This window comes from Euprymna scolopes, chromosome 21 (genome assembly GCF_053919585.1).
Source record: "Euprymna scolopes isolate OS-2025 chromosome 21, ASM5391958v1, whole genome shotgun sequence".
NCBI lineage: Eukaryota > Metazoa > Mollusca > Cephalopoda > Sepiida > Sepiolidae > Euprymna > Euprymna scolopes.
In genome coordinates, this window is record NC_136502.1 from 37,955,296 (window position 1) to 37,982,827 (window position 27,532).

Below are 27,532 nucleotides of genomic sequence, written 5' to 3' on the forward strand. Positions count from 1 at the left end.
CTTTTCGGCCTAGTTCGAACTGGAACAAGAAAATCGTGCGGATTTGAATTTTGCCCATGCTGTCGAAAAGCCTACAAAAATGAATGAAGAGATTGAGAACGGTAACAAATAACACCATTCGATAGAGCGAAAAACGCGCTTCAAAATAATACATAACGTGGCTATATATATATCAATGAATTAATTCAGAAATCAGATATAAAAGTACCATATGTGAGAAAACGATATTGTTTTTGCACCAACCTTATATATATATATATATATATATATATATATATATATATATATATATATATATATCAATGATTTCATGCGATAAAAAAGAAAAAATAACAAAGACAAAAAAAATTCTTTGTCATTAACGTCATATAACCTTGTAAAATGTTGATACTTCCGGTTATATATATATATATATATATATATATATATATATATATATATATATATATATATATATATATATAAATGAGAGAGAGAGAGAGAGAGAGAGATCGTCATTTAATTTCCCCCCGCCTGCTGATGCAATCTTAATTGAAGATGAGTTACTTTTTTTTAAACTTTGTATAATATATGATATTGTCGATGTGTTTTTCGTTCTTTTTTTGTGCATTTACCGTTATTTTTAGAGAAGCAAGTTGATCAGCTAAAAGGTTGACAGACAATGGATATAAAGGAAGACGCGTTGATGGAGAGGGTGGTGTCGTCTTGAACTTGACTGACTGAATTTGGTATTAAATAGCTCTAAATGGACTGATAAGCCGGTTACAAAAAAGCAGCAATCCGAGCAACTTGTCAAACTTCAAAATAAAAATAATAGGGCTCTTCAAGAAAATCTAATTTGGAACTATTAAAAAAAAATTAATTAAATTTAAAAACTATACCATATTTAAAGGGTTCTATCAAACACTTTCATTTCGTGTTATTTGGATTCTTCGGACTATTGTTTTTATGAGTGTTATTCTTACAACGTTTCAGGATGCTTATTCAGATTGGCACTTATGGCAGCAATTAAAAGTAAAGAAAATACAGAAAAGTTTGCATGATGTATGTACTCGTTACAGAACGAATGTGTCATATTCCAAAAATTATGTAAATTGATCAAATAGTTTTATTTAAAACTATGAAAATCAAAAGTTACGATTTTTAGCGATTTTGCTACTAAACTACAGTGATCGTATGGCTGTTTTTTCACTTCGACAATTCGTTTTGAATGTTTCCCACTTTGTTTGTTCATCTGCGACTCTCTTAGCTGTAAAATTTTATTTTCTTAAATAACGAAAACGAAAACTACATGATCAAATTACGTGATTTTTGGAATATTTTGTCTTTGTTCCATGACTGATACGTACATAATACAAACTTTTCTGTATTTTCTTTACTTTTAAATGCCGCCATAAGTGCCTATCTGAATAAGCACCTGTTTCAGTCGATATAATCTCCGACCTTCTTCAGGTGAATTTTGTCAAACTCTCGAATCTTTCTGTTGAATTCGGGAATCAGCACGGAATTTCAAACTTTGATTTTCAATTAACCCATTGATAATTGATATTAAGTAAATATATTAGTGGCCTGGCAAGGCCACAGGATAGACAACCAAGTAGTGGCCTGGCGAGGCCACGGGGGAGACAACCAAGCAAAAAAAAAAAACCTTAAGCAAAATTCATCCCCAAGTAGCAAAACTAAACCTGGCTTGCCATGACACTATGAATACAAAATGGGCATATTTTATTGGTTTGAAAACATAGGTGGTTCTTTACCGATTGTCATAAAATTTTAACAATAGAATAGTATTATAATCTTCAAAAGGCCTGCAAATGTACATTTAGTGTCGTCCCATAGAACCAAAGATATGAACATTTTAGTATTCAATTTAGCTACGAGCATATATATATATATATATATATATATATATATATATATATATATATATATATATATATATATAAGATATACTACCTTTTTTTGCAATTTATTATGTCGAAATCTCGGCGACTATTGATCAGAATTTAACAAATAGAGGTTCGTAGGAAAGCAAAGGACGTGAATTGTGTAATGGGCCATGCGACATTTGCCCTTAAGGTCGCACATAATTGTTTCAAAAAGTGGGGGATCAGTTTTCTATATTAACGTAAAATGAGCACCCATTTTATGGCCATCTTCTTTGGGGAGGGGTCTGTTATTTTTTTTTTTTTATTTAGGGGTGGTGTTTGTGGCCTAGTAGACCAACACAAAACCTACCATAAAAAAATTGTTTTCAAACGGTTTTTGGATGTGTTGAAAACGAATATCGCATTTAAATTTTCTGAAAATAGGTATTTTTCCGGGTATTAAGCAAAAATATGCGCGAGCTTGCACGTACAACAATACCACTTATAACATAAAGAATTACATTGCTTAATACCCGGAAAAATACTTATGTGCAGAAAATTTAAATACAATATTCGTTTTCAGCGCACCCGAAAACCTCTGTATGTATATATATATATATATATATATATATATATATATAAAATCGTGATATACATTCTTATAAATCCCTGAAAGATCTTCAGGAATGCACATCCCTCATTGTTCTGAATCATATCGGCCGGCTCAGACAGCAACTCCCGACCAAGCTCTGGACGCGCCACATCATCTCCTTCAAAGCTATCTGTACCAACATTGCAAAAAATCATGTTCTAACAATCTTCATCCGTTCTCCTAAACAACATGTCATCAGGCATCATGCTGACGCATCATTAAAAAATGAACCTAAGAAAATGTTGCAAAGGACACAAGAAACTAGAAATTACTTTTGAGTATGTCCCTCGTTCCACTATTTTCTTTTTCATGGTTCTGATCTTTTTTGTCAAATCAAAGAACTTTACTTGTTATTTCCTTCAGAGTACAGTTCCTTGCTACTCCCATTACTCCCATTATACTTATTTTTGGCAGCGTTTTGTATTGTATATAGTTTGTATAGCGCTTATATATATACTTTCACTATACCGATGAAGACTGAAGGATCGGTCGAAAATGATGTACTTGTAAAAGAAGTTTTTTAATTTTTTTCCATAATATTATTTTGTATTACTGCACGTCACCAATTGAAAACGAATAAAGAAAAGTTATTCGTATTCCTTTTTATACATTTCCATTCATATATATATATATAAGTAGATTGTAGTTTGCTTGAAGCATTGTTGAAGAAAATTATAAGGTAAAATTAAAAGCCAAGAACAATGCGAGATTTTTTTTTTTTTATAGAGTAAAATTAAATGAAAACAAAAGAAATAGATTTCTTTTTTTTGTTGTTTGTTTTTTCTTTTTCACACAAATTTTAACTCTAAACAACAATAATTTTTTTTTTCTGTTGTATTCAATGGTGTTATAACACCATTGAATACAACATTGAATGTTGTTTAGAGTTAAAATTTGTGTGAAAAAGAAAAAAACAAACAACAAAAAAAAGAAATCTATTTCTTTTGTTTTCATTTAATTTTACTCTATAAAAAAAAAAAATCTCGCATTGTTCTTGGCTTTTAATTTTACCTTATAATATATATATATATATATATATATATATATATATATATATATATATATATATATATATATACACACATGTTTTGTCGTCAACTGAACTAGACAAGAATCGAACTTAGGACCCCGATATCCCAAGTTTATCGATCTGTCACTAAGCCAATCCCTTCCACTCACAAGCATACCACATTTTTAGCAGCTATATATATATATATATATATATATATATATATATATATATGAGAGAGAGATCTTGTATTAGCAAAAGGAAAGAAGATATAATATGTATATACATATTTATAAATCTTCTCTCCCAACAGAGATTTAAATTTATTCTATTTTGGGGGTTCTGGATATGACCTTAAACTATATCCAATGGTGAGGCACCAGCTTGCGGTCTTTGGAGTCACCCTTTAATTGCCATTGCTCTCAGGTCCACTCTGACCCGGAGTGGTAGTACCTGTTAGGGTCCCAACTATGGGTTAAATAGAAACCGACTTGAAAACAAATATATTCTATTAAAAACATTTTCTTCAAAATCTTTGGATTCGGCATTAAATAACCTGAAAAGGATTGATATGCCATAAAACAAAACCAACCAACCAACCAATCTACTTTGTGTACTATGTATATATTTCACCAAAATTACAGGTCTTCTCGTTCTTTGTCACTTTTAGCTTTTCTCTCTTGATAAAGCTCATGCAACAGCTGGGCGAAACGTTGAGTTATAAGTCTTCTGCCTTTCTCATTTTAATTCATACAGTCAGATTTATTCCATCCTTTTATTGTCATATTTACTTATGATTATTTATATGCTTGCAGAAGGCGTACTTGTCACACACACACAAACACACACACACACACAAAACAAAATGAAATAAAGATGTAATAAATTTATCAAAAGATACTCTAAATCAACAGTTGGTTCTTGAACCATCTGACATTTTATCTTGCTAAGTGTGGCACAAGGCCACTTAACATTTCACAATAGCAGTTTAATTTTATATGTCCATTTTATTTTATTTGGAGTAGATTATTTTAATTGTATATTTTTATTTTACTTATTTTTACTCCAAACAAGGCATGTTGCAACTTGGAACATACGGGGGCTACAATTTGGGATCATGTTGAACAGGGGATTAAGGGGAGTTGAGCAGCCAGATACCTATTCACATTACATGTAAAGTTCTGTTGGATAGTACAGTAAAGAAAGCAAGAAACGGAGTGGGAATTCCAAAGTCTAGCAGTCCAAAAAAAGAAACGGAGCAAAAGGAGAGCCAGCAACAATAAAGGGAAGAATTTTGCAACTTTAGCGAGTTAGGATAAATATAAATATGTCAAAGGCGCACAAGTGCTATGAGTCCATCAGAGCACATTCCATTAAAGTACTTGTAAAACAGGCAGAAGGATGCAACATTGAAGAGATGTGACAGAGGTTGAAGCTTGGCTGATAGTACGGGACCTAATAATAACTACAAATGTAAGGCTAAAAATGAAAGCATTGCTTACCGACTGCATATCCAAGACAGAAAGCAACGTCCGCGATGGCATAGACGCTGCCATACACCGACACGTGGCGTAAATCGACTAGATAACCCATTAGAGGCATCATTGAAGAGTCAACCATTCCTGAAATGTCAGAAGAAAACAATGGTATGAAAATAATGTCGAAAATTTTAAAGAATTTGTATTTTACATATGTTAAAAACAAAATGATATACACATAGAATTTGTATTTTACATATGTTAAAAACAAAATGATATACACATAGAATTTGTATTTTACATATGTTAAAAACAAAATGATATACACATAGAATTTGTATTTTACATATGTTAAAAACAAAATGATATACACATAGAATTTGTATTTTACATATGTTAAAAACAAAATGATATACACATAGAATTTGTATTTTACATATGTTAAAAACAAAATGATATACACATAGAATTTGTATTTTACATATGTTAAAAACAAAATGATATACACATAGAATTTGTATTTTACATATGTTAAAAACAAAATGATATACACATAGAATTTGTATTTTACATATGTTAAAAACAAAATGATATACACATAGAATTTGTATTTTACATATGTTAAAAACAAAATGATATACACATAGAATTTGTATTTTACATATGTTAAAAACAAAATGATATACACATAGAATTTGTATTTTACATATGTTAAAAACAAAATGATATACACATAGAATTTGTATTTTACATATGTTAAAAACAAAATGATATACACATAGAATTTGTATTTTACATATGTTAAAAACAAAATGATATACACATAGAATTTGTATTTTACATATGTTAAAAACAAAATGATATACACATAGAATTTGTATTTTACATATGTTAAAACAAAATGATATACACATAGAATTTGTATTTTACATATGTTAAAAACAAAATGATATACACATAGAATTTGTATTTTACATATGTTAAAAACAAAATGATATACACATAGAATTTGTATTTTACATATGTTAAAAACAAAATGATATACACATAGAATTTGTATTTTACATACGTTAAAAACAAAATGATATACACATAGAATTTGTATTTTACATATGTTAAAAACAAAATGATATACACATAGAATTTGTATTTTACATATGTTAAAAACAAAATGATATACACATAGAATACATAGGAAAACATTATTGGACATCAATTAAAAGCAATGGCAAACATTGAGATTTCATCTAATATATAAAGTCATTAAGTTTCTAAATTTTTTAGATAAAGATCGATTATTCATATTATTTGGATTCTCCGGACTACTGCTCTCATCTTCAGTGTTATTTTCACAACGTTTTCGCTGCATCTTTAGGTGTAGCTTGTCGAACTTGGGAACCGGTGGCATAGCGGGAAAGGCACTTGGTAAAATTCAGTTGTAAGTTACACGCTCCTTGAGGTTGAAAGTGCAACCATCACCATGGGCGACACTAAATATACCATTGCGAATTACATAGGACTTCTACCCAGTTATGGCTGATGGAACAAGAATATGCTAGCCTAGTGGATTTAAATAACAGGTTCAGTTCAAAATTCCATGCAGATTCCCGAGTTTGACAGAAAGATTCCCGAGTTTGACAGAAAGATTCCCGAGTTTGAAAAAATACATTTGAAGAAGGTCGGAGGTTACATCGACCAAAATGTTGTGAAAAATAACGTTTGAGATGAGAACAGTAGTCCAAAGAATCCAAAGAAATCTAAAGTCAGTCTCCTTATCATTTCTTTGTTTGACATCTAGCCTACATGTTTGTGTTCAGTAGTGGTTCCTGGGCCAAACGCGTCCTTAATATCGTGAACTGTTTTAGCAGCTTTTCGGCCTAGCTTGAATTGAAATTAGAAAATTGTGCGAATTTGCTTTTTTTTTTTTCATCTTGTATTTAACGTTCTGAAAAGAAGACATAATTGTTTTAAAACGGTTGTAATTTAAACAATCAAATAGAGCGGAAAAAACGCTCTTTAAAATGGTTTATAAAGTAAAGTATTATAACAAAAAAACTTATTTGAAAATACATCATTTGAAATCAAAATTAAAAATTCCGCAAGAACTTTCTTGTCAACCTACTAGAATTATTCACAAAACCTCATGGTTGAGCAGATATAAGTGCTAAGTAATAATCAGTTCTTAGTGAGAGTGGTAGGGGGGAGATACTAAGAATGCAACTACGAATTAGTAGATAAGACTTCTATCCGGTTGTGATGGACACTTGTTCTCATTAGATCAACGAAGTTCTGTAACGTGTAGCCTGGTCAGTTCCATATTGGTGACCATTATAGAATACCAAGTGCTGTATGTAGGAAGACATCGATACCTTTCTGCAAGAACATCAAAAACAATGTTATCATCTCCCCTAAACAGGATATACATGAAACTGGGGACAATATGGAATTTGATATTCCCTAGAAACTTCCTCCTTCGAGTGAAGCTGGTTAAATCCACCTACTGTGGATGCTATATATATATATATATATATATATATATATGGCACAATCATGTTGAATCACTGGTTCTCGCCAGATCGCCAAAGTTAAGCAACATTGAGCCTGGCCAGTACCAGATGGGTGACCATTTGGGAAGGTTAGGTGCTGTATGTACCACGCCGAGTCGTAAAAATTTCCAGGTTGGTATCTGGGGCCGCATTAATTCACTAGGAGAAATGCAACCCCAGTCTTGGTTAAGACATGCGTCTAGGAGAAGGCAACTGATGTAAAAACCTGCGGTCTACTGTGTACTCTGTGGCAGTCATCTGCACCAACAAATGTTAGCAATAATACCAAAAAATGTGGCTGGTTCTACATAGCCTTCACCATTATAAACAAATCATCTGTGTGGATTTCTGAGCAACTTAGTTGTTGTAGTGGAACCTCATACGTCGAAATTGACGGGAGAGTCCATCATATATATATTCAATTAACTTTCTTGAAGTTATACATTTGGATTTTACCGTCACTGGATTATTTATCTTCCACCAGACTATCCATTCATGTGTAATCACCTTTTTTCTTCACCATATTCCCTCTGCTTCACTTTTTTTGTTTTCAAGTAAGATCTTTGACTTACTTGTTGCTTCATCAAATACTTTTGCATGCAAAATCCGATCCCGCATTTTGCTAATTCCTACCCTCTGATGAGAAGGAAAGTAATTCTTCGAAACTCCGTGGATTAAGGACGATCGACTTATCTAGTGTTTCCTTTTCAGATTAAATATGTTTTTAACTCATTTCAAAGTGTTTTTAACATGTTTTATTAGCTGTTTGCTCGTATATATATATATATATATATATATATATATATATATATATATATATATATATATATATATATGTATAGCTGACAAAATGAAAGCAAGCCACCCAGTAGAATAAATTACAAAGTTCCATTCAAAATTCAGATTCCCAGGTTCGACATTTGAAGAAGGTTAGAGGTTACATTGTTTCGAAACATTGTGAAAATAAAATTTCAATCTCAGATGAAGAGATGGACGATCACGACCTGTGCCATGAACCCTAACCCAGACGCACATATACACATGACAAGATCACCAACAAGCAAATAGTGAAACGTGTGGGTCAATTATCTATGGCCGGTAATAGGATGCTTGTTGATAATTATGGGGATTTCTTAAATTGGGCAAAAAAAGCAGAAAATCAAGAAGAATACGGTAGAAAAGTAATTTAGAGTTATCTTAATGGAACTTAAAAAATATCTACAGCAAGTTAATCTACCAGAGACAATATGAAACCAAAAATCGAATTCCTTTGATGAATACTTGTTATTCGTCCTTAGACAAGCCTTAGGAAAAGAATTTAGGGCAGCTGAACCAAAGACTGCTACTTTGTTGACTCGGAACCTATCTTCAATTTTATGTTAATTTATTCAGAAAAGCGGCATAACCTTTATTTAAGTAGAATACAGTATTTTATCGAGTCATGTGGGGGTGCAGAAGTATCTGGTCTAGAACCCAAGTGCAGGTTACCCCTCTCGGCATGATGGACCCATAGATCTTGTCAAGTCACCATCTAGGACAAGGAAAACTTGGAAATAAAATCTGTATTGCTGACCTCATATGTCATTGCGTTGAAACACTATGAATTGGAGGTGTTTTCAGTTCTAGTTGGCAGCCTTCCTGAAGCTGGCAAATTATCAGGTTTACAAACTTAAATTGCTTAAGGCATAAGTAGGCTTTGCCTATTGCCCAGCTTCCAAACTCTTATAAGACAGGTACAATATCAGGGACTTGACCTTTTGGCCAAGATCAAAGTGTAGTATGTGTTCCGGCAGCAAGCAAAGACCATATGTGGGGGTAACCCCACATATCTGACCTTGGTCAAAGTAGGGGCAACCCTTCATACCAACAGTTACTATCCAGCTCCCATTTCCCACCTCTCGGGAGCTGGTACCCCCTTTCCTCCCCCCTCTCTCTCTCTCCACATTAAAAAACGGCCTTGTGCCTAATTTGCTTAGTGAGGAAGCAAATAAATACATACTGCAAGCAAAGACTATATGTGGGGGCAACCCCACATATAAGACCTTGGTCAATGTAGGGGCAACCCTTCATACCAATTGTCACTATCCAGCTCCCCTAATCCCCGGGGAGTCGGTCCCCGTTTTCCCTTCACTCCTCGCATTAAAAATCGGCCTTGTGCGTACTTTGCTCAGTGGGGGAGCAAATAAATACAAGATCAAAGTGTAGTATCTGTTCTTCAGATGCTGCACTTCCATTTCTTGTTCTCTTTCGGTGGAGAATCAGTCCTTCACGACTGAGACAATTTTTTATTTTTGTAACTTTTCTCCACGTTAAAAAACGACCCTGGTGTCTGACTCTGTCCCGTGGGGAGGCATAGTAAATAGGTACAATATTTGGCCTTGTTTCATGACTAGGACAATGAAGGCTGTCACTCCATTTTATTATTTTCTCCTATTTAACTTAGAGTACGTATATTATAAGGTCCCCTTTTATTTTTGTCTTTTCCCTTTTTTTATACACCATAATATTGCTTTATAATTCTCATTCCTGTCTCCAACAGATTTACCGTTTTGTCAGAAACGTGAGTCTGTTTCTCTTGTAATTTCCAAAGAGATGTCTAAAACAAAAACTTTGAACCTACATTAACATTTTTGAGTGGCAAAAATGGAAATCTATCTATATCTAGAAAAGTGAAAATGTTTGTGTGTCTGTCTGTATACACTTCCCTACCAAACTACTCTGTCAATTTTCGGTCTACAAACTCGAAATTTGACATAAGGGGCATTGAGATTTGGGGAAATCTTTTTAATTGGTTTTCGGACAGATATTTTGCTGTTAAGGGGTCAAAGTTAAACGATTTGACTTTTGAGAAATCTACCAAACTCCTCCACCAATTTTGGGTCTAAACACTTAAATTTTAGATATAGGTTACTTGGACATGGATCTAACTTTATAATTTGATTTGAGCCCAAAACAATAAATGTTAATTGGAGTCAAAGTTTAAAAAAAAATTGGCTTCTGCGGTCTCTACCAAATCACTCAGCCAATGTTTAGTCTAAACATTTGAAATTTTACATAAAGTATATTTAGACATAGGGCAAGCTTTTTAATCGTTTTTTTTTTTCTGAAAATTTAGGTTCGAAGATTTTACCTTTCCGATCTCTAGCAAACTATTAAACCAATTTTGGGTCTAAACATTTGAAATTTTATATAAAGGATATTCAGACATGCAGCAAGCTTTTTAATTAGTTTTTGGGAGAAATTTTGACTGGCAAGAGGTCAGTTTACAGAGTTGACCTTTGCAAACTCTACCAAACTCCTCCGCCAATTTTGGGTCTAAACGCTTGATATTTTAGATGTAGGTTATTTGGACATGGGTCAAACATTTTAATTTAATTTGAGCCCAAAACAATAAATGTTAAGAGGTCAAAATTGGGTTCAAAGTTAAAAAAAAAAAATTTGACGTCTGCTGTCTCTACCAACTTTTCTCTATGGTAGTTAAGGAAGCCTATTATATAGAAAGGCATTACTGCCCATATTAACACTTTTTAATATATACATATGTACATAAAGTTATGAATGGTACATAGGGCCCGAGCAAAGCCGGGCGAAATTACTAGTCTATATATATTGAAGCGAAAATGTGTGTATGTATGTACGTTCGCTTTTAGTGTATATCCGCATTTTTATTGGCGGCTTCTTGAGCCCGTTGCTCATTTTTAAAACTTTATATATCATGCCGAAATCATAATATCTACGAGTTACGAACGGGGGTCGCGTGTGTATTTAATTTGCTCAACTTTCAAAAGCTAAATATTCAACATTTTTCGATCGGCGCATATAGATTCACCTTTTTCGTATAATAAAAGTGAAACTAATACGAAGATTGTTGCATCGTTCCCAACGCGATCGCCGGGAACGTCCAAAAGCAATCGGCTTTGATCAATGCGGTTTTTTCCTTATATCAGACAATTGCTTTTCAATTTGGACAATCCTCTTTCAATGGGGAGCTTGTTTCCCCCCTCCCATCATCTTGGGGAAGCCCAAACTGCTCTGCAGTAAATGAAAAAACGGCCCCGCAATGAAACAAAGTAAACAAACGGCAAAAAACTGCTCCGTCATTGTAACACTCCCACGATGACCTCATTAAGCGATCACCTGACAATCAAACCTCCTTGACTTGACTCACTTTAATCGCTCTTACATTAACATTGTCGCTGTAGCGCAGGTCTTCAGGCTCAGTCTATAGGCCTCAAGGCTCCGGGTTCAGGCCCACATGCCACCAAGCCCCCCATCTTTTTTTTTTTAAAATCGCTATCATTAAATTTCCTTTTTGTTCTGATTCCCCCCCCCCAAAAAAACACACACACCTACAAATACCCGGGCAACGCTGGGTACCCCTCCCCCCACCCCCGCTAGTCTATAAATATAAAAGTGAGAATGTGTGTATGTATGAATTTTTGTGTATGTCTGTAAAAGACATTTTTCGCTGGACTTCTCGGTCAGCTCATTCCTTCTTAAAACTTTTTATATCACGTCTAAATCATAATATCTACCAGTTAACAACGGGGGTCGCCTGTCTATTTAATTTGCTCGACTTTGAAAAGATAAATATTCAACATTTTTCGATCACCGCATGTGCATTAGGCTTTTTCGTATAATAAAAGCGAAACTAATTCTGGCAATATTTTTCCGGTCGCAATCGCCGGAAACGTCCAAAAGCAATCAGCTTTGATCAATGTGAAGTTTCTTCTTATATCAGACAATTGCTATTTAATTTGGAAAATCCCCTTTTTATGGGGAGCTGGTTTTCCCCATAACATTTTGGAGAAACAAAAAAAAAAAAAATAATGCTGCCCCGCAGTAAATACTGGCCCGCAGTCAAAGTTGACCTCATTAAGTTATTAAGTATGCGCACCTGCCAATTCATAAAACTTAAATAAATTCAAACATGTTTCTGTTACTATTTCGTGGTGGCCCAGTGGTTAATGTCGCACTTTTTTTTCACACTTTTCAACTCAAGGGTTCGGGTTCGATCCTTCATGCTTATCTACCAAAACTTTTTTATTTTTTATTATTTTAAGCCTCCCCCCCCCGACACAAAAACCTGGGTGTTTTGATTTACCTAAAACCACACCCACCTCCAAACACCCGGGCAACGCTGGGTACCCCCCCCACTAGTCTATATATATAAAAGGCAAATGCGGCGTGTACATTTTTGTATGTCTAAAAAAGGCTTTTTTGCTGACGGTCCCGGAGTTGTTACTATCTATATATATTATTCCTTAATTGGAATTCATTTTTGAGATGAGCATTATATATTAATTTAATTAAAAAAAAAAAAAAAAATGAATTCCAATTAAGGAATAATATATATATATATATATATATATATATATATATATACCAATCGGTACGGACCCGACTATGGAAGATCAGATAATAAATAAACGTGGATTTATAAGATCAAAGAATCCAACCGTGATCGCCCTTCGGGGCCCGTGGCGCAGTTGATAGAGACGTTGAATCTCTACAGCTCCAGATGAACATTGTCTGAAGATAGCAGTTTCAATCCCACCCAAAGCGTGCCAGAGGTTAATTTGTCAAAATGTGGTGAGACGACAACAACTACGAATGGCAGTGATGGCTGAGAATGCAGTTAGGAGATTCAAAGTTCCTATCCGTCGCGGTTACCACCTGACGAAGGCCAGAGGAATAGTTGGCCGAAACGTTATGAATAAACAAAAACCAATAAAAGATCAAAAAACAACAACTAATAAAGATGAGAATGATAGTCCGAAATAAAAATAAATTAAGTTGTTACTATCGCTTAGAAGTATTTATATACGCCCTAGATAATAATATCTAGGATTTGGGAACGCGCGTCACGTCTAGATTTATTTACATCGACTTTTACAAAATTATTGCTATTTTGGCTTCTCACGGGTTGATTCAGCTTTTTCGTATAAAAGCGAAACTAATTCAAATCTAGGACACTGTTCTCAGCAATCGCGCCGGAAACGTCCAGAAGCAATCACACCTCCAAACACCCGGGCAACGCCGGGTATCCTCCCCGCTATAAAAGTGAAAATATCTCTCTGTGTGTATGGTGTGTGTTTGTGTACATTTCCCTCCCAAATAACTCTGTCAATTTTCAGTCTACAGACTCGAGATTTGATATAAGGAATATTGAGATTTGGGAAAATCGTTTTAATCAGTTTTTGGCTAGAAAGTTGGCTGTCAAGGGGTCAAAGTTCGACGATTTGACCTTTGAGAACTCTACCAAACTTCTCCACCAATTTTAGGTCCAAACACTTGAAATTTTAAATGGAGGTTACTTGGACATGGATCAAACTTTTTAATTTGATTTGAGCCTTAAAAAATAAATGTTAAGAAGTGAAAATTGGGTTCAAAGTTAATAAAAAAAATTGACCTCTGCGGTCTCTACCAAATTACTCAGCCAATTTCTGGTCTAGACATTTGAAATTTTACATAAAGTGTATTCAGAGATAGGATAAGCTTTTTAATTGATTTGGATCGAAAATTTGAGCTGCCAAGCGGTCAAAGGTCAAAAGATTTGACCTTTGCGGTGTCTAGCAAACTACTTAGCCAATTTTGGGTCTAAACATTTGAAATTTATACATAACGGCTATTCAGACATGCGACAGGCATTTTAATCAGTTTTGGGGCGAAAATTTGGCTGCCAAAAGGTCAAAGTTGAAAGAGTTGACCTTTGCAGATTCTACCAAATTCCTCTGCCAATTTTTAGTCTAAAGACTTGAAATTTTAGATGTTGGTAACTTGGACATGGGTAAAATTTTGTATTTTGATTAGAAACCAAAATAATAATTGTTAAGGAGTCCAAATTGGGATCAAAGTTTGTAAAAATTGACCTCTGCAGTCTCCAATAAATTACTCAGACAAATTTTGGTCTAAACATTTGAAATCTTACATAAAGTGTATTCACACGTAGGGCAAGTTATGAACAGTACATAAGGCCCGAGCAAAGCCGGGCCGAACCGCTAGTTAAAACATAAAGCAATAAAATTCTTTCTTCGTATTATATGGATTATTCAAACTAATGTTTTGCTTCGGAAATTTTTGAGATGAGGATTGGAGATTGGTATTAGTTGAATTATTCAGACTACTGTTCTCATCTTGAGTGATATTCCCACAAACGTTTTGACTGATTTAACTGCCAACCTTCTTCTGATCAAAGTTCTGTCGAACTTAGTAATCTGTATGGAATTTTGAATAGAACCCTTTATTTAACTCACAGGAGTAGCTTACTCTCGTTCAGTCAGCCATGAGCAGCTAAAGGCATTAAGTAATTCGTAATTAGTGTAAGCAATTCACAGTCTGGGCAATACTTAGAAAATAATTTCAAATTACGACTGCTACCCGGTCATGGCTCATCGAACAAGATCAACTATAGATAGTTCGATGAGATACACCCGAAAAAGATCAAAGGTTTATCAGCCAAAACATTGTGAGAATACATACCATCCAAGATGAAAATAGTAATCCTAAATAATTCAAGTTATCAATCCTCATCTAATATATTCTAAAACAAAAAAATTCCTATTATTTGGATTCTTCGGACAACTGTTCTTATCTTGAGTGTCATTTTGAACAACATTTTGGTTGATGTAATCTCCAACCTTCTTCAGGTGTATCTTGTCAAGCTCAGGAAGGACTCGTGACATAGTGGATAAAGTACTTTGGTAAAGTTCACTTACAAGTCACACTCTTCTGGAGGTTGAAGGTTCAATCGTCAGTATAGGTAACACCAAATATACAATTGCAAACTATTTAAGACTTCTACCCAGTATAAAACCCTGTGGATTAAACAAAGGGTTCCATTCGAAAATTCCATGCAGATTCCCGAGTTCAACAGAAAGATTTCCCTGAGTTCGGCAAGATACATCTGAAGAAGGTCGGAGGTTACATCGATCGAAACATTGTGCGAATAACGCTCAATATGAGAACAGTAATCTAAATAATACCAATTATAAACTCTCATCTCAAAAGTTCTAAAACATAAAAAAATTTCCTATCGTTTTTCAAAATTTCAACTCCTAAATCATACCTGCAAACAATGGCGGACATTTCATAACAAATGAAAAGCAATTCTTGTAAAGAATGTCGTACACATAAGAAACAAACATTATTTACTGTATTTTAAAACAACAAAATAGTTGGTGAAAGTAGTTTTCAGGTCAGGATCACAGTGTCGTACCTGTTCTGATGCTACACTATCTTTTCTGTCCTCGGTCAGTGGAGGAGAAATCCTTCATGACGGAGACAATTTTGTTTTTTTTGTTCCCATCCAGAGTGACCCTTTTTGGGAGCTGCATTTTCCCCCACATTAAAAACCGACCTTGTGTCTAACTCTGCCCTCGTAGGGAGGCAAGTAAATAGGAACAAAGTAGTTGGTGACATTAGATTATGATATTAGATAATACGTCAAGCTACTATATATTTGTATAGATGTTATCACTTTTCCCACAAAAAAAAAAAAAGATCTTCCGATTGGCGTTTACTCTAATGTTGCTAAAGTTAAAAAAAAAAAAAAATATTTTATTAATTTTAGAATCTATTGTTCCAAAATCACAACCAAAATCAAATGTCGTTTCATCAGCTGAAACATTACAATTTTAAATATAGATACATTTCAAAAATTTTTTTTTTATCGATTCTTTTACTGTGCTATCATGCATTCATTATGTTAGTTAGTTGAAGGTAATACAGTTTGCATGTTGAATGGACCGTTATTTCTCTATGAATCCGTTCCCACTTTTTGCAATTTCCTACTTTGTCTTAATTTAGGATTCATGTTTTTTTTTTCTTTCATTTATAGTGATAAGTAGGGCTATGACAACAATAAATTCTTACCATTGTTTTGACTCTCGAGTATATATCCGACACAGTTAATCAACCGAGAACCACATCACTCTATATAAAAGCATATATCAACAGATAACACTAAAGAGTCAAAACAATGAAAAGAATATGCTGTTGTCCTAGCCTTAGTGATGAGATCATATATTAATCAGTGTTGGGACGATTAATGGGGAATCGGAAAACTCGGAACTTTTTTTTTGAGGGGGAGGGGGTATTGAAATTGGTATTGAGCCTATTTTTCGATACCCAAAACGATTCTTTAATTATCTTTTTTTTTTAATTTTTTTATTTGATTTTGTTTAAAAGAAAATCTTCCACTACTGGTAGTAATGATAAAATAATAAATATTTATTGATTTTAAACTACCAGTGAAGCTAAAATCTATAGATCACCTTCAAAAAGTGTACTTTTATGTTTGAGAAAATATCTGCACATTTAACATGTGCTCTTATGGTAATCGGCAAAAAATAACAAATATCGAACTCAGGAATTGAATACACAATCAGTAATTGTATCGGAACTAGAAAACATGTTGGAATCGACCCATCACCAATATTGACATATATGAAAGTAATTGTTTTCAAAGCAGTAAACAAATACATGTCAGCTGAATCGAGTATTTAATGATGCATTAAGTTTTTACTTGAATTAAATATTATTCTTAATGTAATCTTCCTTAATCCATTAACGCCCATGTTTCTTTTCTTAGGACTAGAAGGATAATTAACCACATCTCATTAGCACCTGTATATTTTTAGATATATTTATCGCTAGTCATAAAGATGGAGGTGTGTTTGAAATATTAAACCTATTTTCTTACGTACGTTGGCAACATTTATGTCTTGGTTTTGAATATACTGTGAAAAATCTAAAGAAGATAGATACAATCAGTTTAATCTATTAATCAAACATTTTTAAATAGTTCTTATAAGCATTAATAGCATAAAGATTGAAGTGTCTTTCAAACGTTACACCTACTCAGTGGCGTAGCAACTGTTTTTGCCGCCCGGGGCGGTCGTAAGATTTGCTCCTCCCCTTGCTGGTAATTAAAAACCTGTTAGCCTTCAAAATTCCAGAAAGTCTTCAAAATATTTGGTTGTAAACACTATGAATAATTTCCCTTATTCTTTATCTGTGCCTAAACCTAAATGTAGATTCCGTGAACAAAGCTTCTTTCTTAAAACTGCACACCTGTGGAACTTTCTTCCGTTTACCTGCTTTCCAGTTGACTACAATATGGCCGTCTTCAAATCCAATGTAAACAAGTTCTTGATGAGCCGTTCTCCTTAAGTAATCTAATTTACCGAATTTAAACTTCTTTCACCCTTATCCTCTGTTACATGATAAAAGAGCTGTCCCCTTTTCATGTAAGTAAAAAAAAATAGGGAATTAGTTAAATGTAAATATGAAATAGGATAGTCAAGGATTCGAACTTGCGAAGCTAGATTTGCAATTGAAAATTCCAATCATAAGTTAAAATAAGTACAGAATGTTATTGAAATAAGGAATTGCAATTGTTTAGCTTACATATCTGTATATGGAAAAGGAATGTAATAATGAAATGTGTTTCTGTTAAGGAATTTAATCGTCAATTGAAATTGTAAACATATTTTGTAAAAATGTTATTTGAAAAATAGGTTACTGAACTCGGGGTCATGTCAAGTTTGGCAACGTGACGCATGTCATCCAACGTGCTTTATGAGCACATGTTTAATCATGCGATGACGTGACGAGTACTCAATATAGGTAGAGTTTTTAGATGCAGTCGGGGAGTCTGAGAGACACGGAGATGGAGAGAGAGACAGACGACGAGGAACTGCCTGTAACGTTCACAATCCACACTTCTTCTACCACCAATATCTCATAGGATTAGCGAATCTCTCGACAGAGGCAACCTTTCTAGGGCAATTGCTTTTGACATATCAAAAGCTTTTGATAGGGTATGGCATAAAGGTTTACTTCACAAGATCTCCAGCTGGTATAGCTGGAAATGTCTTCTCAATTATTAAATCATTTCTCTCTGATAGGTTCATAAGAGTAGTAGTTGATGGGCAAAAATCAGAAGCTCACAGTATAAATGCTGGAGTCCCTCAGGGGTCCATCCTAGGCCCAACTCTTTTCCTGATATACATTAATGATCTTCCAAATCACATCCTTACATCATTCGTAGACATTTTTGCTGACGACACTACCATATATGGTAGCACATCTAAGACAGTAAACGACCAAGTTCTCTCCGATTCTCTCTCCTCTGATCTTGATCATGTTGTACAATGAGGAAAGGAGTGGCTGGTTACTTTTAATGCATCCAAAACCAAGCTTCTATCTTTACATCATCAACGTTCTGATCCCCATCTGGCATCAATTAAAATGAATGGCTCTCGTCTTGGGGAGGCCTCAAGTTTTGACAGGCTTCTGGGCTTGACCTTTACTCCTGATCTTAAATGGAATACATACATCAAATCTGTTTCAAGGTCGCTGGAAAAATGGTGGGATCCTTCTATTGATCCAGTAGATATCTCACTGCTGATGCAATTCTCTATCTATATAAGAGCCAGATACGTCCAAGGATGGAATACTGTTGCCACATCTGGGCAGGAGCTGCTAGAAAAGACTTTTCCTGCCTTGATAGGGTTCAAAATAGACTTCGTGGCCTGGTGGGAGATGTCCTTTTCTCTTCGCTGCAACTTCTATCTCACAGAAGAGATGTTGCGAGTTTGTCTCTGCTTTATCGTTATTTTCATGGAAAGTGTTCAACTGAGCTTCAATCTATGGTCCCCCCTCGCCAAACTTTCACAAAAAACACTAGACTAGCTGAAAACATTATCAATATTTTTCCCCACTCTTTATCTGTACCTAAACCTAAACATAGATTCCATGATCAAAGCTTCTTTCTTAGAACTGCACGCCTGTGGAATTGTCTTCCGTTTTCCTACTTTCCAGCTGTCTATAATATGGTTGTCTTCAAGTCCAACATGAACAAGTTTCTGATGAGCCGTTCCACTTGTTAACAAATTTACCGAACTTCCATTACTATCGATTACTATATTGCCCTTTTGACTACTCTACACTCTTTAACCCTTATCCTTGAGTGGCCTATCGGCCTTGATAAGTGGTGACGCCTATGTAAAAAAAAACCAAAAACCAAAAAAAAAAAAAAACCTCCTTCACCGCCGTATTGTGTATATATGAATGTTTACTAAATAAACCAAGTTTGTTTTATAACAAAGTGTCTCGTTATTCATTGATAAATGAAATCAACTGTCATTCCAATCACTAGACGATTTACAACAACATATATGTACAAATGTCAACGTAATTGTCAAACGCACTATCTCTCGGTCTATCTATCAAGATATTCATAAATCTCCTTACAGGCTTATGCTCCTATAGAAGTGTGTACCCTGTCTCTAGATATCTCACTAAGACTCTCCCTAAACGAACAACAACAATAATACAGAATATACGTTATCTTAATACCACCATTATATAACACCTCAAGTGGCCTCTGGGCCTTGTTAACTGGTGATTCCTTTGTAAAAAAACAAAAAAACAAAACTACAATGGAGTTTCATTTTATTACAGTACTGCTATGCATATACAGTCGTCGTCAAAGAAAACCAAAGATTTTTTCCAAACAAAAACGTATTATTCAAATTATTGAAAACAGAAATTGTTAAATTAACTGGCTACGCAAACAAAGGAAACCAAATATTTTTCCAAATAAACAACAAAAAAAAAAGCTATACTTCAAATTATAAAAAATTCTAATGAAAAATTTTAAAGTTTCAGAAATAATGTTAAAATCATTTTATTTACTTTTATTGTTATTATAAGTCCGATATTTCGCTAAAAATAGCTTCATCAGGGTGGGAAGTCTGGTCCGTGATTTAAGTGTTTTCTTTTTAAGTGTAATCATCTTTTACTTTAAATTTCCCACTCAAAACTAGAGAAAAGCACAAAAAAAAAAAAAATCACGTACCAGACTTCCTACCCTGATGAAGCTATTTTTAGTGAAATATTGGACTTATAACAACAATAAAAGTAAAAATGATTTTATTATTATATTATTTCCGACACTTCAAAGTTTTCAAATTTCTCATTTAAATTTTATTCAAAATAAGTTTCTTCTAAAAGTGTTTAACCATCTTTTACTTTATAAAATATTTTTTAAAATTAAATTAATTGGCTACACAAACAAATAAAATAATTTAAATAAGAACATTTGAAAACCTGAAAATGTTATGAAATGATAAAATCATTTTTATTTAATTTTTTTGTTGTGTTATTAAAGTCCGAATTTTCGCCCAAAACATGGCTTTATCAAGGAGAGAATAATTCAATGTGGTTTTCTTTTTCTTTCTCCATAATGTTGTCATTAAGAGGTCGAGCCTCCCGAAGAGAAAAAAAAACCGTCTTGTATCAATGCTGTTTGAAATCCGTGTGTGTAATCGCTTGGTTCAAGTGCAAAATTTAATAAATGGAGAGTCACACATTTTAGAAAAACATTTTTTTTTTATAAATTTAATAAATATTCTGAAATGATAAAATAATTTTTATTTACTTTTTTGCTGTTGATAATAATGTTTCAACTACTATAAAAGATAGTTTAAAAATTTTTTAAATAAATTTATTTATAAATTGCAAATAATGCTATAAATTTATTTTTCCCTGAGAGAACTACCACAAGGTATCAAGTCAGTTAAAAATTTACAAATTTTCGCGCTTTTATTTTTTATTTATTTATTTTTTTTTTGGCAAAGTTATCAATAACTCTATCAAAATTCACTCCATAGACAACTTCCCTCTCTATTGAGAGGATTGCCAAGTCTGTAAATCTTGTCTGGTTCATTTTGATTGAATGTAGTTCTTTATGAGCTTCAGTTTCGAGAAAGAGCGCGCACAGCTGGCAACGCTAATAGGTAAAGAAAATGTGCAGCAAGATCACAATATTAGGGACAGAATCCCCAAAGTGGTATCTTTTTTTACATAGGTATCACCACTTATCAAGGCCAAGAGGCCACTCGAGAATAAGGGTTAAAGAGTGGAAATTCAGTAAATTTGTTAGCAAGTGGAACGGCTCATCAAGAACTTGTTTATGTTAGACTTTAAGACGACCATATTGTAGTTAGCTGGAAAGCAGGAAAATGGAAGACAATTCCACAGGCATGCAGTTCTAAGAAAGAAGCTTTGTTCATGGAATCTACGTTTAGGTTTAGGCACAGATAAAGAGTGGGGGGAAATTATTGATAGTGTTTTCAGCTAGACGAGTGTTTCTTGTGAAAGTTTGGCAAGGGGAACCATAGATTGAAAGCCAGTCGAACACTTTCCATGAAAATAACGATACAGTAGAGACGAATTCGCAACATCTCTTCTGTGAGATAGAGGTTGCAGGGAAGGGAAAAGGACATCTACGAGGCTACAAAGTCTATTTTGAACTCTATCAAGGCAGGACAAGTCCTTTCTAGCAGCTCCTGCCCAGATGTGGCAACAGTATTCCATCCTTGGATGTACCTGGCTCTTATATAGATAGAGAATTGCATCAGCAGTGAGATATCTACTGGATCGATAGAAGGATCCTATCATTTTTCCAGCGGCCTTGGCAACAGAATAAAGGTCAAGCCCAGAAGCTTGTCAAAACTTGAGGTTTCCTAAAGATGAGAGCCATTCATTTCAATTGATGTCAGATGGGGATCAGAACGTTTATGATGTAAAGATAGAAGCTTGGTTTTAGATGCATTAAAAGTAACCAGCCACTCCTTTCCTCATTGTACCACGTGCTCAAGATCAGAGGAGAGAGAATCGGAGAGAACTTGGTCGTTTACTGTCTTAGATGTGCTACCATAGCAGTGTCATCAGCATAAATGTCTACGAATGATGTAAGGATGTGATTTGGAAGATCATTAATGTAGATCAGGAAAAGAGTTGGGCCTAGGATGGACCCCTGAGGGACTCCAGCATTTATACTATGAGCTAATTTTTGCCCATCAACTACTACTCTTATGAACCTATCAGAGAGAAATGATTTAATGATTGAGAAGACATTTCCAGCTATACCATAGCTAGAGATCTTGTAAAGTAAACCTTTATGCCATACCCTATCAAAGGCTTTAGATATGTCAAGAGCAATTGCCCTAGAAAGGTTGCTTCTGTCGAGAGATTCGCTAATCCTATGAGATATAACTGTAAGCACATCTGCTGTAGATCTAGCAGAACGGAAACCATATTGTGTGTCACTAAGACGGTTATTTTTGCTGAGATAGTTGATTACTTCTGTATTTAACACAAATTCCAGCAACTTACTCATGACGCACAGGAGACTTATTGGCCTGTACTGAGAGGGGATGAGCGAATTCTTAAATCTCTGTATGACATTCAAAAGTTCAAGAGGTCCATTGATTTTGTCTTTTCCTGAAGCTTTCACAAAATACTGTAATCTCTTCCTTTTGGCAAAGAATTTATCTTTTTCTATGTCTTCATCAACTTAACCAAGCTGACGATCATAATTATCATCAAGCAGATTTGACAGTGAAAAGAAAAAGCGTATTTATTTGCAAGAACTTGTTGAAATCTGCAAGATATTTATTCAGCCAACTTGTCTATGACAGACATAGTATTACTTCCCAGCACTGCATCAGTCAATTCTTCAGTATCCATTTGTTTACTTTTGCTGACACGACGACCCATGCTTATCCCCATTTCAGAGCAATTTTTTTGACTCATCTATTGCAGTGTCCACCATCTTTTCTCTATTCTGAAGAAGGAAATCTCTCAACTCCGTCAGCCTGACAACACTTTGTTTGCAATCCAGCACTTTTGTTTGAAAATACTTCTGGGCATCATTGATTTCTGGGAAAATAGTTTTTCCAAAGTCTTAGAAATAAAAGAAACCGAAACGACAGTACCGAGTTGAGTCATCTGATCTTGTGGTTACATTTTCTCCTTCTTCCGTGAGCTGCTCCACGGCAATGACGACTTCAAATAATTTTTTTATCATAACATTTACAGCATCTGCTCAACTACTCCATCTAGTTTCCACAGCCCGCTTGATACTTAGACCGGTCAACTGAATCAAGATGTCCCAGCGATGTGTAGATGCAGAAAAGAACGAGAATAACCGGTTCAGTGTGTCAAAAAAATGTAAAAGAGTGAACCGCTATAAAAGCTGCATATACACAAGCCAGATTTAGTGAATGGTTTGTGCATGGCACAAACAAAGCTTTTGGGTTGATTTCGGAGATGCGTTTCTGCAAACCCGATTGGTGACCTGCAATAACGGCGGCATTGTCAAATGCCAATAAAGTCACTAATCTGAATCCCATCGTTCTCCAGTTCTCTTAAAATCAGTTCAGAAATTTCCTCCACGCTTTTACATTTTGTCTCGATGAAGTAGAAAAACGACTCCTTCAACTTCACTTCATTTTCACCAGTTTTTATGTAGCGCAATATCTCACTCATCTGGTCCTTGTGAGATACATCACGAGTGCTATAAAAAAAATGATGCAAAAATATTTGCTTTCCTTGATCTGATCGATGATTTTCTTTCTCACCTGCTTTGCCAAAATGCTCACAAATTCATTTTGAATTTCGGGTGACGGATAAGAAGTAGCGATTTTCTTTCTCAGCTTAACTTTCACCAAATGTTCATGGAGCACAGGGTCATACTTGGCCAATAAATTTACCAATTCTAAAAACTTCCCTTTGTTTTCTTGACCTCTTTCATCATCATGGATGTCTTCCCGGTGACCTCGTAGTGCCAGGTTCTGCTTGGCAAGAAACCTGATGATGTCCAGCAATCTAGCTGAGATTTCCCGCCACTTCTTAATTTCCTTCTCAATAAGATTTTGCTCTACTTTGTCAATTACCTTTCCTTCAGCAAGTTGGATCTCTGGCTCTTTCCAGTTGAGGAACGCCTGAGCATGAGATGTGCTAGCTTCGTGTTCATATATTCTTAGATTTAATTTCCACCAATCCATAAAGCCCACATCAGCAGAAAAACTCGACAGTCTAGTCGAAAACATTCTGCAGCAGAAGCAAAATAAGGCTTCCCTGGAAGGAGAATACAGCATCCATGTTCATAAACTTTTCTCACCGTTCCGCAACATCTGACAGAACCAGTTTTTTGTTAGCTTTCTAACGTCGCCTTTTGTTTTCGTTCCTGGTCGCGCTACTTCATTGAATTCATGATTGAGGTGCTGCACAGCAGCAGATTGCTGTCGGACAAGCATAGCACGAATTTCATAGTTAATCACAACAGGCCATAAATCAACATCTGTAAAATCGGTTGCAGTGTATGTTTTTGCGCCAATTTCACGCGCATCATCATCATTGACAATTTTTGATGTATCAGCGCTGTCAATGTTGGCTTCCGAAGTATCTTACTTCGGAAGCCGTATCAAAGTTAGTAGTATCAAAGTTAGTAATATCTTCGGTCTCAGCATGATTTTCGCTCTTCGTTTCCGCCATTTCGGCTGTAGAAGCCTTTCCCATGAATTTCAACAGCGTGCCTTTATTCTTTTTCGCTTCCTCTTATTTTGTTTTTCGCTTTTTATGGAATGCCGCACTGCTCTCCTTCATCACGGTACCTTCTTTGAAAATTCATGCAAATATTCTGAAAAAATTAAAAATACTATTTTAAAAAATAGCACAGTATTTCTCTGCATAAGCAACTTCTTGTGTTGTTTTGTACTAATACCACAAAAGGTGAGATACCCCTCTCTCAAATCAGTTTTCTGAGAAACCTATCCCTAATATAATAAAATATAATATATATATATATATATATATATATATATATATATATATATGAGAGAGAGATAAAGAGACCCGTCACTAACTCCCCTCCCCCCAAAATAAACTTACGGGAACGAGTCTTTCATTTTATTTTCTATTTTAAATGTCATATATTTGTTTTTGACCACTAATCCATTCCGTTAAGTATTTTAATTTCTATTTTGCGCGATTAAGTCTTCAAAAATGTTCGAAAACAAATCCAAAACACGAATAATTGATTCAGGTAGGTTGCAGAGTAACTTTTATAGCTAATGGTAACATTTATTTGTTGAAGATTTTATTTTTTTTTTTACCACTTTTTCGAATCTCTGAGTATTGTAAAACAAACTCCCCCCAAAATTATTAAAATAATAATTAAATACTTTTTCAAAGTATTTCCTTATTTAACAAAATATCATAGAAAAATACAAGGGCTATCTTAACTAAAGTCGTATGCGGCCACGAAAAGATGTAAAAAAAATGGAACGGAATGCAAATTTTAGTGAAACGAAATTAGCGAGCCTAGCAAGAAAAAAAAAAAAAAAAAAAAACTCGCCTGCTGATAAGAGCAACTAATAATAAGCGTGTTTTGTGTTTTAATTTTTAACTACTCTGTACATGTTATGAATATGTTAATAATTAAAAGAAATAACTAAGAAATGATTTTTTTTGTTTCAACTAGACTGTAGTTTCACATAAACAAAAGATGCCGTAAAAATTGAATTTCATCGTCCTTTGCATAATTACCAAAACAAAACAATAAAATGAAAAACCAAGAAACTTTTCTTTTTTTACCAAAATAGGTGAAACAATAAATGAACAAAAATAAATGTTACCAAAGGCAAGCTAAGTTATCTTTTTTTTTTACCTAACTAGATAAGTTTTTTTTTGTGTTTTAATGTACCAATTTATATTTTTCCACACATTGACTAACAAAATAGACATTAAAATTACTTTGTTTTTGGAAGGACTGTAGTTTCACATAACAATTTCATAAACAAAAGATTCCGTAAAAGTTGAATTTCATAGTTCTTTCTTTGCATAATTACCAAAACAAAACAATGAAATAAAAAAATAAAAGAAAAACAATGAAATAAAAGAATAACTTAGCTTGCCTTTGGTAACATTTATTTTTTGTTCATTTATTGTTACACCCATTTTGGAAAAAAAAAGAAAATTTTTTCATTACATCGTTTTGTTTTAGTGATTATGCACAGAAATGACGCTGAAATTCAATTTTTACGGCATCTTTTGTTTATTAAAATGTTATGTGAAACTACAATTTAGTTGAAACAACAAAAAACATTTCTTAGTTATTTCATTTCATTATTAATATAATCATAACAGAGTAGTTTAAAATTAAAACACGCTTATTATTAGTTCTTGTTATCAGCAGTCGAATTGTTGTTTTAATTTACGGGAGGAGGGGTTAAAAATTCAACTTCCAGAAAAAACTTTTCCATAGACAAATCAACAAAAATATTTAAAGAAAATTACTTTTTGCTTAATTGGCCCAAAACGCTAGAATAGCTCGAATATAGAGGTTTATTTTACATTAAATTTATATGTGAAAATGATCCTCACTCTAAATTTATTGGTTTATTTCTTCTCGCCTGGTGGATGATTTTCCAGACAGATTATCCAAGAAAGCAAAGAAAAATAAATAAATAAATAAATAAAATAAAAAAATTTAAAAAAAATGGGGAGAAAAATAAATATAAAACGAATAAATGTTACCAAAGGCAAAATAAGTAACTCTTCTACCTAGTAAAAGAATGTGTTTAACTTTTACAAAGGAAACAATTCGAACTTTTGCATTACATTAAAATAAAAGTTTAAACATGGAAAAAAAAATGTCAGTAATTAATTTTCGATTCATGAAACATTTTGAATCTCTTTAAAATAGGTTTGAAAAAATTCACTTAGATTTTATATTGGTAAATTTTCATTGTCTTTTATGCGTCCTCTTAGCGTATGGGAAACTTGAAAACTAAATTGCCGAACAGGAATCAAAAATATTTACAAAAAAATAATTTTTATTAGTAGCCTGAGATTTCATTGCTTTATATTGCCATTCAAATCCGTCTTCTCTTATTCAGAAATTTTGTTTTAGTAGACACATAACTTGAAAGAGCCAACACGTGTTGTCGCGTATAGGTATGAAAAGTTTTTGAATCTACTAATCCTGTTAATACCCAATTCATCTAAATAAATACAGACGGATAAACCGAAATCGAAGAAGAAATGAACCGACACACGTTGTCGCATATAGATGCGAAAGGTTTGAATTCCTTAATTTTATTACTGTCCAATTCATCTGAGGC

General features: G+C 33.9%; 1 protein-coding gene and 1 pseudogene across 3 annotated transcripts in view; one reads left to right on the forward strand and one right to left on the reverse strand.

Annotated features, from left to right (window-relative positions):
- LOC145242127 (synaptic vesicular amine transporter-like) overlaps positions 1–27,532 on the reverse strand; it is an 802,797-nt gene that overhangs the window by 23,461 nt on the left and 751,804 nt on the right. For all 3 annotated transcript variants that reach the window (XM_080105051.1, XM_080105049.1, XM_080105050.1), the window contains exon 15: positions 5,032–5,151. In XM_080105051.1, the coding sequence (XP_079961177.1) occupies positions 5,032–5,151 (120 nt within the window). The remainder of the gene's footprint in view (positions 1–5,031; positions 5,152–27,532) is intronic.
- Positions 7,543–7,659, forward strand: LOC145243124 (5S ribosomal RNA; annotated as a pseudogene).